This window comes from Hordeum vulgare, chromosome 5H (assembly GCF_904849725.1).
Source record: "Hordeum vulgare subsp. vulgare chromosome 5H, MorexV3_pseudomolecules_assembly, whole genome shotgun sequence".
In the NCBI taxonomy this organism is placed as follows: domain Eukaryota; kingdom Viridiplantae; phylum Streptophyta; class Magnoliopsida; order Poales; family Poaceae; genus Hordeum; species Hordeum vulgare.
Genome location: NC_058522.1, coordinates 21,158,715 through 21,175,330, shown reverse-complemented (window position 1 = coordinate 21,175,330; position 16,616 = coordinate 21,158,715). Strand labels below are relative to the sequence as shown.

Sequence of the window (16,616 nt, the reverse complement as noted above, 5' to 3'; positions counted from 1 at the left end):
ATCCGGGTCTTCTGCTGTCATCAATGGACTTGGCGGCTTAGGGGCATCCATTGTTTCCTTGGGCGAGTTTGGAAGATCCATTTGATTTTCGGGCTCGCCTTGATCCGGTTTATCTTGGATCTGCACTGACTCTTTGATGGGCTCTGAAATTATGACAGGAGTTGGTCCGCTGGTTTTCCTTTTCTTGGCCTGTGCCCTAAAAGAGGGGAGAAGCGCATTAAAGAACTGAAAGTTTATTACCTTCAGATTCAAAGTAAGATTATCAAAAGACATACCCAGGGACTCGAATCATTGGCGGAAGTGTCGACATCACTGAGTCGCCAGATGTAGGAGGAGAGTCCTGCAAGAATTATACGTCAAAAATATAGGCGGGTTACATACATGATCCAAAGAAACATGAAGAATTGTTATTCATGAGTACCTCATTTGTTTTCCTCTTGTTTGTTGCTGGTAAGTCGGACACCAGATCACCGGAATGACTTCGGGTCTTCCGATTTCAAGTATGTTGTGCTTTCTTCAGTAGGAAATTTGGGTCCAAACAAGCATTTGGGTGTGAGAAGGGAACTTTCCCACAAATTCGCCTGGCCGGCTTAGGTGGAGAAGGAGATGAATCGGAGGAAACAGAAATTACCTCAACAGAGTCCTCCTGGCTTTCGTTGTCTTCATTCTATTCAAAAGAAGCAGATATATAAATACAAAAGTTAACAGTAGTGGATGACGAGTGAAAATAGGATAGGTTTTACCTCCGAAAGTGCATCGCCGACTTGAGACTCATCGACTTCGGATGGCTCAGCCGCAGCAGCTTTGCCCTTGCCCTTGGTTTTCTTTGGGGGCGGCCTAGCCTGCTTCATGGCTGGCCTTTTGGGTTTCTTGGACCAAAATTTATGACCTTTCTGAAATAGCATATGTTACAAAGGCCACGATACAAGTGAAACATAAGAAGTAAAGACAAAAGGCGGGTTAGATTTTATCACCTTGGGCGCCGGATTAATTTTGCAGAAAGGCTTGAGGCCGATTTGGCCGCATTTTCCCGCAGGCTCGCCAGTCAGCTTCTTGATGATGGTGACAATATCCTTTTCTGTTAAAGACGTATGGAAATAACATTGAGGGTGATCTAAAGTGCCATCAAATTTGCACATTAGCCCATCCCGGCGACTCAGAGGGAGGATGCGCCATTCGACCCAGCAGCGGATCAAGTCAACCCCAGTAAGGCCGTTGTTTGTCAAATATCTTAACTCAGACAATATTGGGATGAAGTCTGATTCCTCCTCCTCGGTGAGTTTGTCTGGAAGCTTGAAGTTTGTTGGAAGGCGATCTTTCCTATAGCCCAGAAGCTTGTTTTCGCCCGCAGGTGAGGTCTCTTGACAATAGAACCAAGACTCGCCCCAACCTTTGGGATGGCTTGGCATGGCGAGTGAGGGAAACGGGCTATCCCTGCAGCGCTGAACATTGACACCGCCGAGTTCCAGGTTGGGGCCATTGTGAAATTCCGTTTGGCGATTCAGGTGGAAAAAGTACCAGAATAAGGGGACCGAGGGTTCAATCCGCAGATAAGCTTCACAGAACACTTGGAATTGGCATAGGTTACTTATCGAGTTGGGTCCCAGATCTTGGAGGCGGACGTTCATGAAAGCCATGGCATCTCTAAGAAACTTCGATCCGGGTGGCTTAAAACCTCGCTCCAGGTGTTCAACAAAAACGATTATCTCCCCTTCTTTGGGGTTGGGGAGATCCTCTCCGAGCCCGGTACGCCAGCCGATAACATTCTGAGGGTCCAAGTTGACCGTTTTCACATAGTCAACTAGTATGGTGTCGTTGACTTTGGTGGGAAGCCAGTCACTTTTGAAGACGGTGCCCATGCTACAAAGAAGTAAAGTACGGATGAATTTACGCGCCTCGAACATCTACTGTAAAAGGAGAAATAAGTTCATTTGACTCGCCAAATAAATTTGTTTGCGGACTGAAGGGAAAACCTTGACCCGCCATGTTAAGGGCCGAGTTGGGTTGCTATGGCGACTTACGAAGATTTGCTATTCACGAGAGCTGCGTTCTAAAGGTGTCGGAAACATTCGTTCAAAACGGCAAAGTGTGAAAACTACAAACAACTTTTTACAATCAGTAGGAAAATTATGGATCTACTGGACATGTGAAAAAACATGAGAAAAATGGCTGGATGCCGCAATTTACTACCACGGCAAGGCGATGTCCTCCGCTTGACAAAACATTACTCCGAATTCGCAAGTAGGAGCGGATAAATGAAGGTATACAAAGCATTGGCTGTCTTGTAGACGTTTGTGTTAATTAATCAAGGACAGACGACGAATGTTCGCAAAGAACATCAAGAACATGGCAGTGTTGGAGCTTCGAACAAAGAGTAGATCTGTTCTTAAATGGGCGGTGGCCTAACCTGATGCTTTCGGAAGGAAGTAGTTGACAACAACAACGGTTGTTGGAGAAGCGCGGAGGTCCGGTCGAGCAAGGAGATCCTCGGCGGCGACGGAGTTTTCGGCGGGCGGCAAGGTGTTCGACGACGACGCAGTGGTCAATGGCGGCGAACGGGGCGGCCGCGGCACGGAGCTTGACGACGGCGAAAATCTGTAGGGCGGCGCCGAAGCCTCTCGGGCGAAGACGGGAAGTACGGACAGCGGCGAAGCCCTCGGGAGGCGATGAGACTTCCTCGCTATGATAATGGGGAGGAGGTTGACGAGACTGGTAGGTGGGAAGCGCCAGTCTTGTCCCCTCCCACCTATTTAACAGGGCGGGCGCTAGAATCGAGGCGCCGTGAGCGGGAACCGCTGGGGAATAAAAAGATTCGCCATAATGGCGTTCCGAAAGTTTTGGGATAACGATGCGCCAGGATCCGTTGGGATTATGTCAGTCTTCCTGGAATTCGAGGGATAAGAAGATGCCGACGAGAAATGGTTTGGCGACTTAAAAATTTTCAGTGCCAGATGGCGGGTCACAATTTCTGACGTATGGAGAAAAAGGAATGAATCGCCTTTAACTGAGCAGAAATATTGGCGTGAAAAGAATTCAAGTCAATCTGGGGCCAAATGTTGGGGATATTACCTGTTAATAACCCGCCCTAGTTGGGCCGGGTCACCAAATCAGACGATTCACCTAAACAATGATTTGGGCCTTAGCGTTATCAGCACGAAGGTCCTATGACGGTTTATGATTTCTGGAAAGTCTCCAAGCTCTGAAGGACGGCGACTTCGAGACCACAGGGGTCACGATTTGTAGAAAGGAAAGTATCCTTGTAAACCCTAAGGGTTCGACCTGTATATAAAGGCGAGCCCTAGGGAAGGAGAGGAGGGGTTTTAGAAATCATCGAGTGCTAGGTGTGGCGAGTTACGCCTTCCTTGTAATCGAAACCACATTAATACAAACCAAAGCAGGACGTAGGCCTTTACCTCCTCACGAGGGGCCGAACCTGGGTAAATCGCCGTGTCTCTCCCGCTTAAACCCTTTGAGTCACCGCCAAGGTGCGATGGCTCCAGTCCTAAGTCCTTTCACGAGGACATCTGCCGTGACAAAACCACGACAGTGGCCGAAACATTTTCGGCGTCCAAACCCATCCATCCTATATATCAATCTTTACCTCCGGACCATTCCGGAGCTCCTCGTGACGTCCGGGATCTCATCCAGGACTCCGAACATCCTTCGGTAACCTCGTATAACAATTCCCTATAACCCTAGCGTCATCGAACCTTAAGTGTGTAGACCCTACGGGTTCGGGAGACACGCAGACATGACCGAGACACCTCTCCGGCCAATAACCATCAGTGGTGTCTGGATACCCATGGTGGCTCCCACTTGCTCCACGATGATCTCATCGGATGAACCACGATGTCAAGGATTCAATCAATCTCGTATACAATTCCCTTTGTCTGTCGGTATAGAACTTGCCCGAGATTCGATCGTCGGTATACCTATACCTTGTTCAATCTCGTTACCGGTAAGTCTCTTTAGTCGTTCCGTAGCACGTCATCGTGTGACTAACTCCTTAGTCACATTGAGCTCATGATGATGTTCTACCGAGTGGGCCCAGAGATACCTCTCCGTCACGCAGAGTGACAAATCCCGATCTCGATTCGTACCAACCCAACAGACACTTACAGAGGTACCCGTAGTGCACCTTTATAGTCACTCAGTCACGTTGTGACGTTTGATACACCCAAAGCACTCCTACGGTATTCGGGAGTTGCACAATCTCACGATCGAAGGAAAAGACACTTGACATTAGAAAAGCTTTAGCATACGAACAATACGATCTAGTGCTATCCTTAGGATTGGGTCTTGTCCATCACATCATTCTCCCAATGATGTGATCCCGTTATCAATGACATCTAATGCCCATGATCAGGAAACCATGATCATCTATTGATCAACGAGCTAGCCAACTAGAGGCTTGCTAGGGACACATTGTGATCTATTTATTCACACATGTATTACTGTTTCCTGTTAATACAATTATAGCATGAACAATAGACGATTGTCATGAACAAGGAAATATGATAATAACCATTTTATTATTTCCTCTAGGGCATATTTCCAACACCCGCCTCCTGACAGATTGACCCATTTGCACTTAAACAAAGGGACCTTAAAATCTACTCGGTAGTCAAGTTCCCATATGTCCACTATGTAATCATAATATATGTCCTTTCCCCTCTCGGTGGCTGCATCAAAGCGGACACCGCTGTTTTGGTTGGTGCTCTTTTGATCTTGGGCGATCGTGTAAAATGTATTCCCATTTATCTCGTATCCTTTCCAAATCGTAACAGTCAAAGATGGTCCCCTGGACAACGAGTACAACTCATCACAAACAGTGTTTTCATCTCTGAGACGTGTTTCCAACCAACTGCTGAATGTCCTGATGTGTTCACATGTAATCCAGTCGTTGCACTGCTCCGGGTGTTTGGAGCGCAGACTGTTCTTGTGTTCATCGACATAAGGGGTCACCAAGGTAGAGTTCTGTAGAACTGTGCAGTGTGCTCGAGACCAAGAATATCCGTCCCTGCATATTATTGTCTCCCCTCCAAGCGTGCCTTTTCCAGTCAGTCTCCCCTCATACCGTGATTTAGGGAGACCTATCTTCTTAAGGTCAGGAATGAAGTCAACACAAAACCCAATGACATCCTCTGTTTGATGGCCCATGGAGATGCTTCCTTCTGGCCTAGCGCGGTTACGGACATATTTCTTTAGGACTCCCATGAACCTCTCAAAGGGGTACATATTGTGTAGAAATACGGGGCCCAGAACGACAATCTCGTCAACTAGATGAACTAGGACGTGCGTCATGATATTGAAGAAGGATGGTGGGAACACCAGCTCGAAACTGACAAGACATTGCACCACATCACTCCTTAGCCTTGGTATGATTTCTGGATCGATCACCTTCTGAGAGATTGCATTGAGGAATGCACATAGCTTCACAATGGCTAATCAGACGTTTTTCGGTAGAAGCCCCCTCAATGCAACCGGAAGCAGTTGCGTCATAATCACGTGGCAGTCATGAGACTTTAGGTTCTGAAACTTTTTCTCTGCCATATTTATTATTCCCTTTATATTCGACGAGAAGCCAATCGGGACATTCATACTAAGCAGGCATTCAAAGAAGATTTCCTTCTCTTCTTTGGTAAGAGCGTAGCTGGCAGGACCTTCATACTGCTTTGGAGGCATGCCATCTTTTTCGTGCAAACATTGCAAGTCCTCCCGTGCCTCAGTTGTATCTTTTGTCTTCCCATACACGCTCAAGAAGACTAGCAGGTTGACGCAAAGGTTCTTCGTCACGTGCATCATGTCTATCGAAGAGCGGACCTCTAGGTCTTTCCAGTAGGGTAGGTCCCAAAATATAGATTTCTTCTTCCACATGGGTGCGTGTCCCCCAGCGTCACTCGGAACAGCTAGTCCGCTAGGACCCTTTCCAAAGATTACGTGTAAATCATTGACCATAGCAAGTACGTGATCACCGGTACGCATGGCGGGCTTCTTCCGGTGATCTACCTCGCCTTTGAAATGCTTGCCTTTCTTTCGACATTGATGGTTGGTCGGAAGAAATCGATGATGGCCCAGGTACACATTCTTCTTGCAGCTTCCCAGGTATATACTTTTGGTGTCAGCTCAACAGTGTGTGCATGCGTGGTATCCCTTGTTTGTCTGTCCTGAAAGGTTACTGAGAGCGGGCCAATCGTTGATGGTTACAAACAGCAACGCGTGCAGGTTAAATTCGTCCTGTTTGTGCTCATCCCACGCACGCACACCGTTTCCATTCCACAGCTGTAAAAGTTCTTCAACTAATGGCCTTAGGTACACATCAATGTCGTTGTCGGGTTGCTTAGGGCCTTGGATGAGAACTGGCATCATAATGAACTTCCGCTTCATGCACATCCAAGGAGGAAGGTTATACATACATAGAGTCACGGGCTAGGTGATGTGATTGTTGATGTGCTCCCCGAAAGGATTAATGCCATCCGCGCTTAAACCAAACCATACGTTCCTTGGGTTACGTGCAAACTCAGCCCAGTACTCTCTCTCGATTTTTCTCCACTGCCACCCGTCAGCGGGTGCTCTCAACTTCCCATCTTTCTTACGGTCCTCACTGTGCCATCGCATCAACTTGGCATGCTCTTTGTTTCTGAATAGTCGTTTCAACCGTGGTATTATAGGAGCATACCACATCACCTTCGCAGGAACTCTCTTCCTGCGGGGCTCGCCGTCAACATCACCAGGGTCATCTCGTCTGATCTTATACCGCAATGCACCGAATACCGGGCATGCGTTCAAATCCTTGTACGCATTGCGGTTGAGGATGCAGTCATTAGGGCATGCATGTATCTTCTGCACCTCCAATCCTAGAGGGCATATGACCTTCTTTCCTGCGTACGTACTGTCGGGCAATTCATTATCCTTTGGAAGCTTCTACTTCAATATTTTCAGTAGCTTCTCAAATCCTTTGTCAGGCACAGCATTCTCTGCCTTCCGCTGCAACAATTCCAGTACGGTACCCAGCTTTGTGTTGCCATCTTCACAATTGGGGTACAACTTTTTTTTGTGATCCTCTAACATGCGATCGAACTTCAGCTTCTCCTTTTGACTTTCGCATTGCGTCCTTGCATCGACAATGACCCGGCGGAGATCATCATCGGGCACATCGTCTGGTTTCTCTTGATCTTCAGCAGCTTCCCCCGTTGCAGCATCATCGGGCACATCGTCTGGTTCCTCTTGATCTTCAGCAGCTCCCCCCGTTGCAGCATCACCGTATTCAGGGGGCACATAGTTGTCATCGTCCTCTTCTTCTTTGTCGTCTTCCATCATAACCCCTATTTCTCCATGCCTCGTCCAAACATTATAGTGTGGCATGAAACCCTTGTAAAGCAGGTGGGTGTGAAGGATTTTCCGGTCAGAGTAAGACTTCCTATTCCCACATTTACTGCATGGACAACACATAAAACCATTCTGCTTGTTTGCCTGAGCCACTTCGAGAAAAATATGCACGCCCTTAATGTACTCGGAGGTGTGTCTGTCACCATACATCCATTGGCGGTTCATCTGCGTGCATTACATATAATTATGTGTGTCAAAATTAAGAAAATCAGACAAATATTTATCTAAAGTAAAAAAATCAGACAAGTATCATAAAGAAGATAAGAACAAGAGGCTCACCACGGTGGTGCCGGCGACGAGATCGGCGCGGGCGATCAACGGCGGTGAAAACGGGGACGGGCGTGACGGACCCCTAAATTAGACAAATCTCGAAAAAAATGGAGCTCCTAGGTCGAGCTTCGAGAGGAGAAAGCTTAACTAGTGTGGTTCGGGCATTTCATCGAACACCTCATGTGCATAGGAGGTGAACTAGAGCACACAAATGCCCTCTCCTCGCCGGATTGAAAAAACAGAGCACTGTGGAGTGCTCTGCCGCGGCGTTGGGTATATATAGGCAAGTTATTTGTCCCGGTTCGAGGCATGAACCGGGACTAAAGCCACCCCTTCTGTCCCGGTTCATGCCATGAACCGGGACCAATGGTTGTGGGCCAGCAGCGAGGACCATTGGTCGTGGTTCATGGCTCGAACTGGGACAAATGGTTCTACACGAACCGGGACCAATGCACACGAGGCCCCGGCTGGCCCCCTGGGCTCACGAACCGGGTCTAATACCCCCCATTGGTCCCGGTTCTCCGGGACTAATGGGCTGGCCAGGGCCAAACGATAGCCATGTTTTCTACTAGTGTAATGGAGGCGCGCGACGGCGGATTGGAGGCGCCGGTGGTGAGGTGGGGGGGCTTTTCGCGGCGGCGGAGGGATAGGGTTTCGACCCGCATCCAGCGGTCGAACCCACAGTTATACCGGTCGAGGGGTCGTGTTTACGGGCCACCGCAAAATATTTCCAGGTCGTGTTTACGGGATCACTATTTATTTACTGGTGGTTTCCTTCATAAGCATGACAATACTTCGCTGTCCAAAATCCAATACCGAAATACACTATTTACGGCAAGTCAGCGGCGCCTTGACAAGTACCAGTAACCAATTGTGGACTCCATTAGTACTTTGTTTTAATTTCTAGCAAAATTCGTCGGTTGGGTGAACAAAAGCGTGGTCCAGCCATGAACAAAGCAGTGGAGCGCATTGGTCTCTTGAAGCCGTCGGTTACAGCGCAACGGAGGGCTATACCCTGGCAGCTTACTACTGTAGGGTTGCTTGGCCATGTCTCTGGTCCTGTTGGTATCTTGGCAGCTACTGCAGCTGCAAATGCTCCACACAAGGCAGTGTGGCAGTGTGAGATCCAGATCAAAACAGCATGGCATCATGCGACTCAATGAGAGGTAAGAGCATCTAGAGCCGGAGGTTGCAAATATGACCCCTCACTCCCTCAGAGTCACGATCGGACGCGTCAGGGAATAGTGATCGGACACGTCTTAAATAAACAGAACTGCATTCGGATATCTCACACTAGATTCTTAAATCTATACATACAAAAGCATGCAAGCTAAAAAACCTAGGTACTAGTAGAAACATAACTGGTACTTCTCGTCGAAGATTTCGACGACCTTCGTGCCCTACGGCGGATACAAGGGCAGCAGCCGCAGCTTCGCCCTCCTCTGGTCGATACATGGGTGGCAACCATAGCTCTGGCCCCTCCAGCCGCTCCGCTCCGGGCTCCTCCACCTCCATCTCCGTGTCGACCTTGTCGAAGAGCGCGTCGACCTTCGCCTGTCTCTGTCAGATGAGCCTGCGGTTGGCCGACACCTCGGCCTCATCCTGAAAAGACTCCATGATGGCATGTTGCTTCGTCATCTCCTCGGCTTGAGCGATGACGAACTCGGCGTCCACGTCCGCCATGTTGAAGCTCGGAGCAGGCTGGTCCGCCTCGTCCTCCTCTGCATCGACCCGTGCTCCAACAACCCGTTGGTCTTCAGCATTTGCAATGCACCACGCGGCCCAGCTAAGTGACCACGGCTATGGACGCGGCCGCGCACCAGCGTCCAGACTCAACCGATACGTACACACATGCTGGTCATCACCGTGGCATGACTTGTTTCTATCAAAGAGGACGTAACTTATTTTCGTAGCCATCCATAAACCTAAGAGCATCTCTACCCGAACTCGTAAAAGAGCTTAGCTCTTCAAAAGATTCATTTTTTAGGAGTTAAGCCGCACATGACCAAACTCTTATTTGGTTCAACTCTTCAAAAAAAAAAAGTGTCTCTTGTCTGTCAAATTGGAACAGCTGAATTCAAGTCTCACCAAAGGATTCTCTCTTTCCCGTGCGGCCACCTTTATCTCTTGCTCAGCTGCCTCCATGTCAAAGACCGCTCTTTCCATGTTCTTTGCCTTCCCGCAACTCCGCTGAATATTTTCCTTCACCTTTTCATCTTTTTCATCGTCTTCAGCCATGGCGGTATCCTCCACGTTGTCCTAAGCCCGGCGAGGCTCCTGGAAAGATGCATCACATACGAAGGGACACTAAGGAAAAAGGGGATGTCGCCGCCATGGCTGATTCCGATAAATCCTTGCATTCCGGACCATGCCATCACGCCACTAGAAGGGGGATGAGGGGAAGAACCCATCTAGATGAAGAAGTGTCCAAGCCATGGCCCTTAAAGGACTAATTTCGCTTAGTCACGCACGATGAGCCTCTATCAAGTTACTTTTGTGGAGCATCTATCTTAAGTTCTAGCTAGGTCATGGAGATCATCTAATGGTGAGAAGTCAACGTTGGCCACGTGAAAGAAAGAAAAGGAAGAAGATGGAGAGAGACTTTCATCTGGGGTCTAGTTCGTTTGAGGAGTGAGTTTGGCTTTTTGAGAGTTCCATTAGGTTCGCGTCCAAGGAGTTAAGGTTTGAGGAGGCGTTTGAAGGGTTATATTTTAGATGTTCTGTTAGAGATTCTCTAAGACTTATGGTTCATATGTTTTGACTTCCGGTTGTTATATTTACAACATGACAAAGAAGTACTGCTCCTTCAGTGACGTAAACAATCTTATATTTCTTTACGTTGGAAGTACTTCCTTGATCCTAGTGCAAAGTTGAGTCACTTTTGAGTCACTTATTTTGGGACGGAGGGAGTACTTACTAAAGCTAGGTGTAGAACTCATGCAAATGAGCAAAATATAATTTTGTATCTGAGAAAATGCTCCTGTAGGAATAGATTTTGCATGGAAAGAGCATCACTCGCAATTCAAGCCTGCTTAAAAAGAATCAAAGACTGTGCTACTAAGTTCTCGATCCAGTATGTATTCTTCATGCTTTCCTAGTTATTTATGACACTGCAATGTTATGCTCTAAGCTACTCTCTGTTTCGAAGTAAGTGTCATGGTTTTAGTTCTTCCAAAAGGAACCGAGGGAGTACTATCAAGCTGAACTCTGAATTTTACTAGTGTTTGCTCAAAGTGATTCATAAACCTGAACAAGAGTAGCAAACTACATCATTAGTTTCTTGACATCTTATTGAACTTGGAGCCAGTCCAATTCAGTTCTACACTGCACTATACCGCTACAAGCCAAAAAAAAACAGAAGGAAATACTCACACATTTCAATGTACATCGTGCTAGGTTCAGAATCATTGCTTTGTTTCCGGTATCAGCGGGAAACAAATTAAAATTCAGAATCATTGCTTTGTTTCCGGTATCAGCGGGAAACGAATTAAGACAATATCAGAACTCCGGTACCAAATAAAAGGGTGAGTTAGTGCTGGAAATCACACTGGATAAAGCCTAAACTGGAGACAGGGTGATGGTCCGTGTGATGGATCAAATCGATACTTACAAGGCCTGCGCCTCACAGCACCCAACAAGTCCAGCAAGCGTTTGGAATTTCCTCCGAGTTCAGTCAAGTTCAGCAAGTTCTTGCAACCTTTCTGGTCAAATTTTGATCATCATTTGATCTTTTCGGTCATCCTTCCAGCACATTTTCAAGGCAGTTGGAATGGTAACAAAACCAGTTACTAAAGAGCAGCTGATGACTGTTGCAAGCAGCATGGCCTGCAGAGGTAACTTGCGAACAGATACGGTTACAATGCCACACTCCAGTCCCTGAAGAAGATTCGGGCACCCTTCATGAAGCTACCCTCAGTTCCCTTTTATATTGAACTCCTCATTTTGATGTGCCAATTTGCAGGAGCCAATGCAATGCTTTGAGGGTGCAAAGAAGTTCTACTCTGATCAGCTGGGACTGGTTCAACCTTCAAAATCCATTTGAATGATAAGAGCATGGTACAATGACCGTTTTAGTTGCATGTGTCACTGTCGTTTGTGCAGCGCACAAATTACACCCCCCCCCCCCCCCCCCCTGCTCCTCTGGACTTCTTATCATTTACAGTCAGTGGGCAATGGAAACCCTGGACGGTATGGTCTGTATGAATTCCTCGCAGCAGTAGACATAACAGGAGCCACCAGAGATGACACAATTGGTCCCTGCTGCTTGTTGCCTGTATGATGTTGACAACCTTAAAAAAGGTGAAGTGTTATGTTTGGGAGAAAATAGTCCAATTTCTTTGACAGACAGGCCAAAACCAGACCCCCTGTTGCATGATCTTCAGAACAGGAGGGCTGGACCAGAGCACCAAGCAAGGCAAAAATTAATAGTAACTGGAGCCCAGTTGCAAATTGGCAACATGATAAACACATTGTCACGGTATCGACTGGCACTGGTACATGGAACTGGGGCAGACCTAAAAGGGAAGTTCACCAGAGAATGCGGCCTAACAGTAATCGGAGTTCATATGCAAAAAAGCAAGATGGTAAACCCAAGTTGGATGGGAACAAGAAGACTGGTGATCATGGCCCAGGTGGTCGAAGAGTAACAGCATTAAAATCGAACAGATCAATACTGTGGAGTTAGTAATAGTAGGAACTGGAAAGACCAGAAGAACAACAATACTGAACAAAGAGGGAGTTCTAATTTCACACTGGTGGAACAACAACAGATACATGCACAAGTCGATCCAATCATGAAAGAAGTAAAGAGGATCATCCATGAATCAAGGTATAGTTTCTAGCATAATGCAACTTGAAAAATATTATTCACAAGTACTGAAAAAGTAGCTACAATTCTTCAGGTAGTAAGCTGACATATACTAGGTGGTAAGATAAGCGTTGGGTTTAAGTTTGAATATCACAAAGTTTAGGTAACTCCAGCGATTGAAGAATGCACCTGCTCTTGTAGACGCCCTTGCTACTTGTTTGTATCTGTTTGGGGAACCTTTGTTTTTAAACCTTATGTGTTTGGGTCTCTTTCAATACTTTGGAGTGATGGCATTTAGCTTTCTGAAGAGAAAGACATGTTTGTCATCAAAGATATTCTTGAGTACCAACCGGAGAAGGAAAAGACGCTGGCGGGACGTGACAACCACATGATGGTGAGCAGCTTGCCTGTCTGTTTCCAATGAATCATAAGAACCAAACAGAAATGTCATGGAAATAATTTTCCTGTTTGCAGGTTAACAAGCATCAGCATTTCCATGCCAGCGGGTGCTTGTACGCCGTGCTTTATGACAGCTCCTTTACAGATTTCTCCTACAAGAAGTGCCTAGGGAACTTGATCAGGATTCACTACTGATATGATGCAAATTCATTCTGCAGAAAGTAGTTCCAGACTTGAAGTGGTGAACCGTAGCATGTTCATTTGAGCTCAAATAGTGCTTGTTTCTAGTAGTGGAACCACTAAACCTCCCTAAAATGACCGCATACACGACTTCTGTGCTCTCACATGTCCACAAACTTATATAATAGCAAAGCAAAATCATAGGTATACATACAGTTGTAGTATAAGGAAGACATGAATTGCAGGATTTCATGAGTTCTGGTCTTCATTTTGGTACTCCAGCGGTGGCAAGGATGCAATATTGACGACCATATTCTATATGTCGTGGCTTGGGAAGTGTTCATCGCAGACTCTGCAGCGCTCTTGTTGATGGTACTGACAGCATCAACAGAACCGGGGACATTGTTGTTCTAGAGGGGGATGCCTCCATGGATAGAGGAAAGTGGAAACCTATGCCTCAGAAGACAGGACAAAGTATTCGGACCACCTGAAAATAGGCAACATTAGTATCAGTGTAGCACAGCACACAATCTGATTGGTAAACATTGCAATTTGAAAGTAACAATAATGTATGTACCACCGATATCTAAAGGACCCAATACACTTGGAGAACACAATTAATAGACTGGTTCTTGAATGTTCAAGGTGAAAAGAGACGTTAACGGAGAGTACACTTTGGAGGATTCTCATGATGCCGTGAACTAAAAATTTATGTTTCAAACAGCAAACTTAACAGAACTGGTTATAGATATCACTTTGCAGCAACAAATTTACATCCTGCCAAACAAAGCCAAGATATTTTTCCTTCTGAACAAGGTGTTACAATACAGCACGTGTTCCATTCCTGTGTAAATTCTACCAAGTTAGCTTTTCAGAATTCACCATTTAGATACAGGACAACTCATAATGAGGAAAAGAAAACAGGGCTTATAAGGACAAGGACAATGCAATCAGAGGACAACACATGCAAGGATCTTAATTTGGAATCAAAATTTTGAGAAATTAGCATTCTTGTAGATGTAGTCATACATGTTTCATACTCCCTCCGTCCGAAATTACTTGTTGCAAAAATGGATGTATCAAGAATTAAATTGCAACAATTAATTCGGGACGGAGGGAGTATTTATTTATATTTATCTTAAATTGGTCAGCACAAGCTAGGCATGAAGGTTTACATATCCAAAGGTGAAAGTTCCTCTTAGAAGTAGAATTTGATGTGCGAGGGTCACAAGTATCAAGAACATACCATTCACCTTCATTACCAAAGCTCCCAAGTTATGTACTACAATTCCCGGCTACTGAAGATGGCTGAGAACAATGCGTTCGAGCAATCCGTGGTCCTCATTAACAGCATGTGCAAAAATCCTAGCATCTCGACACTCCTCACCAAACATCATGCTCGTTGCCACTGTCAACCAGCCCCTCCTCTGCAGCTTTCTTCACCCAAAACTCCTCCATGGCATCCGATTCAGGATCATCTTCGTCGCCGTCCCCCTCGATTCCGCCTCCATCACCCACCTCATTCCAGTCTTCCCCAGCGACACTGCCTTCTTCAAACAGGTCCCCGAATTCACCATCCACCTCTGATGAACCCTCTGCCACATTATCATCTTCCTCATCATCTTCATCACTGTCGCCGCCATCAACCGGAAAAACACCCTTCTTTCGAGCTCTTCTCATCTTCTTGCCCTCCCGGACAAGCTCCTCCAGCCGGTCCCTCCCAACCAGCATGCCATCCCCCACCAGAAGCCTTCCGTCATCGTCGAACGCCTCCACCAAGAACGCCGAATGCCGCACGCCCTTGATGCTCACGTAGAACAGCTCCGGGTGGCGCACCAGCAGCGCGCGCAGCCGGTTGGGCAGCCCGAAGTCCCTGCGGAAGTGCGTGAGGTGGTCCACCAGCGTCCGCTTCTCCACCGTCATCGCCAGCACCTCCCGCACCACCGCACACGCCCGCCGCTCCGCCGCCTCCGCGCTCGCGCCCTCCTCCAGCGGCTGGAACGGGGAGGCCTCGGGCAGGCTGTGGAACCGGAGGAGGTAGTCCCGGTGCGCGCGGCGGAGGTTGAGCCCGCGGCGGAGCGGGAGGTGCGGGAACCTCCGCGGCCGGTCGATGAGGCGGTCGGGCCGAACGGCGGGGCGGAGCGGCGGAGGGAGCGGCGAAGGGGGCGGCGGCGGCGGGTCGACCAGCTGGAGCGCGTGGCCGTGGGAGGTGTTCGCGAAGGTGAAGATGGCCGGGTGGCGGGGGCAGAGCGTGGCGCGGAAGTCCATGGCGAGGCCGAGGTCGGGGGCGATGTGCGCGAGCTTGGACACCAGGAGGCTGCGCCGCGGGGTCATGAGGAGGAGGCGGTGGACCTTGTCCGCGAGCCCCGGCGCGAGCTCGGCCCCGCGGAGGGCGGCGAGGTCGGCGGCGAGCGCGTGGGCGGCGGGGGTGAGCGCGACGGCGAGGGTGGAGAGGGAGGGCGAGAGGGGGCGGGAGATGGGGGCCTGGAAGAGGCGGAAGAGGGTCGGGTAGCGGAGCACGAAGGGGACGAGCGGGCGGCGGCGCGGGAGGCCGAGGAAGCGGCGGCAGCGGAGGAGGACGCGGAGCGGGAGGAAGCCGCGCGGCTTGGAGAGGAGCAGGGTGAGGAGCTTGCGCGCGAAGCGGAGACGGCTCGCGCGCGCCGCCTGCCGGTCCAGCGCCGGGCAGCGGACCAGCTTCGGCGGCGGCAGGGGCCTCGCCGGCGCCGGCGACGCCGCCTTCGCGGCGCAACGGACGGCGAGCGTGAGGGGTTGGGGATTGGTCCGGGCGGGCGCGGCGGTTGGATGGCGGAGACGGCGGGGGTGAAGCGGGATGAGGGGCGGCGCGGGGAGGACGGAGAGAGAGGAAGGCGCCATGGCGGAGTGGATGACTGGTAGATTCTTTTTGCCGCTGAGGATGACGCGACTACGCGAGGGGAATCAGGGGATGCTCTAACCAACTACTGTAAATTTCCATAATGTTGTTTTGAGAAAATTTATTCTGAATTACTCTCTCAATCACATAATATAAGGTCATTTTGCAAGCTAAAAAAAGTTTGAAAAATAATCTTTTTTTTAATGAAATGGATGAAGCATGTGACAACCAGATATAGATGACAACAAACGAGATTTCGACTAACAATTAACTGCTGGCGTATCGCCCTTACCCCACTTCAGTGCTACATTCTCTCATGGACATCGACGTCTCTAAAAGAGTGTTCTTCCCCGGGGCATCATCATTTGATGCCCCTCCTCCAATGGCTGGTGATGATTCATCGCATGAGGCCGTATTCTACAAGCTCTGTGTGCCTGCAAGAAAAACCCAAGACACTGTTAAGGACCCGTGCCGCGAAGGAGTCTGCAACCTATGCATACCCCCCCCCCCCCCTAAGATTAAACAAAATCCTTGAAGAAATTTTCATTCGGTGCCAAGATTAAAGATTAGTGTAGTCATTTCTCCCCCCTTGGCCCCCCAGCCATACTCACCTAGCTCTGTCACTCATGTTCATGCATTTCAAAAAATGTTCTTCTAAACAAAATAGAATGGTCATTAATTTCAAAAGAGGATCCCAAA

General features: G+C 48.4%; 1 protein-coding gene across 1 annotated transcript; it reads right to left on the bottom strand.

The window, feature by feature from the left end:
• Window positions 1-12,478: 12,478 nt before the first annotated feature.
• On the bottom strand, window positions 12,479-16,241 carry LOC123396215 (protein WHAT'S THIS FACTOR 1, chloroplastic-like). The gene is made up of 3 exons (XM_045091238.1): window positions 16,210-16,241; window positions 14,292-15,968; window positions 12,479-13,532 (listed from the first exon to the last, which is right to left on the bottom strand). Exons 1-2 carry the CDS (start codon window positions 16,239-16,241, stop codon window positions 14,429-14,431), a joined length of 1,572 nt encoding a protein of 523 aa, XP_044947173.1. The 3' UTR covers window positions 12,479-13,532; window positions 14,292-14,428.
• Between the last annotated feature and the right edge of the window lie 375 nt (window positions 16,242-16,616).

Bases quoted from the DNA above. Each gene is read 5' to 3' on its own strand.
- LOC123396215 (XM_045091238.1), bottom strand. From the start codon at position 16,241: ATGTCCATGAGAGAATGTAGCACTGAAGTGGG. The intron at 15,969-16,209 runs GTAAGGGCGATA...CCCCTCGCGTAG, and splicing joins GAATGTAGCACTGAAGTGGG to TCGCGTCATCCTCAGCGGCA.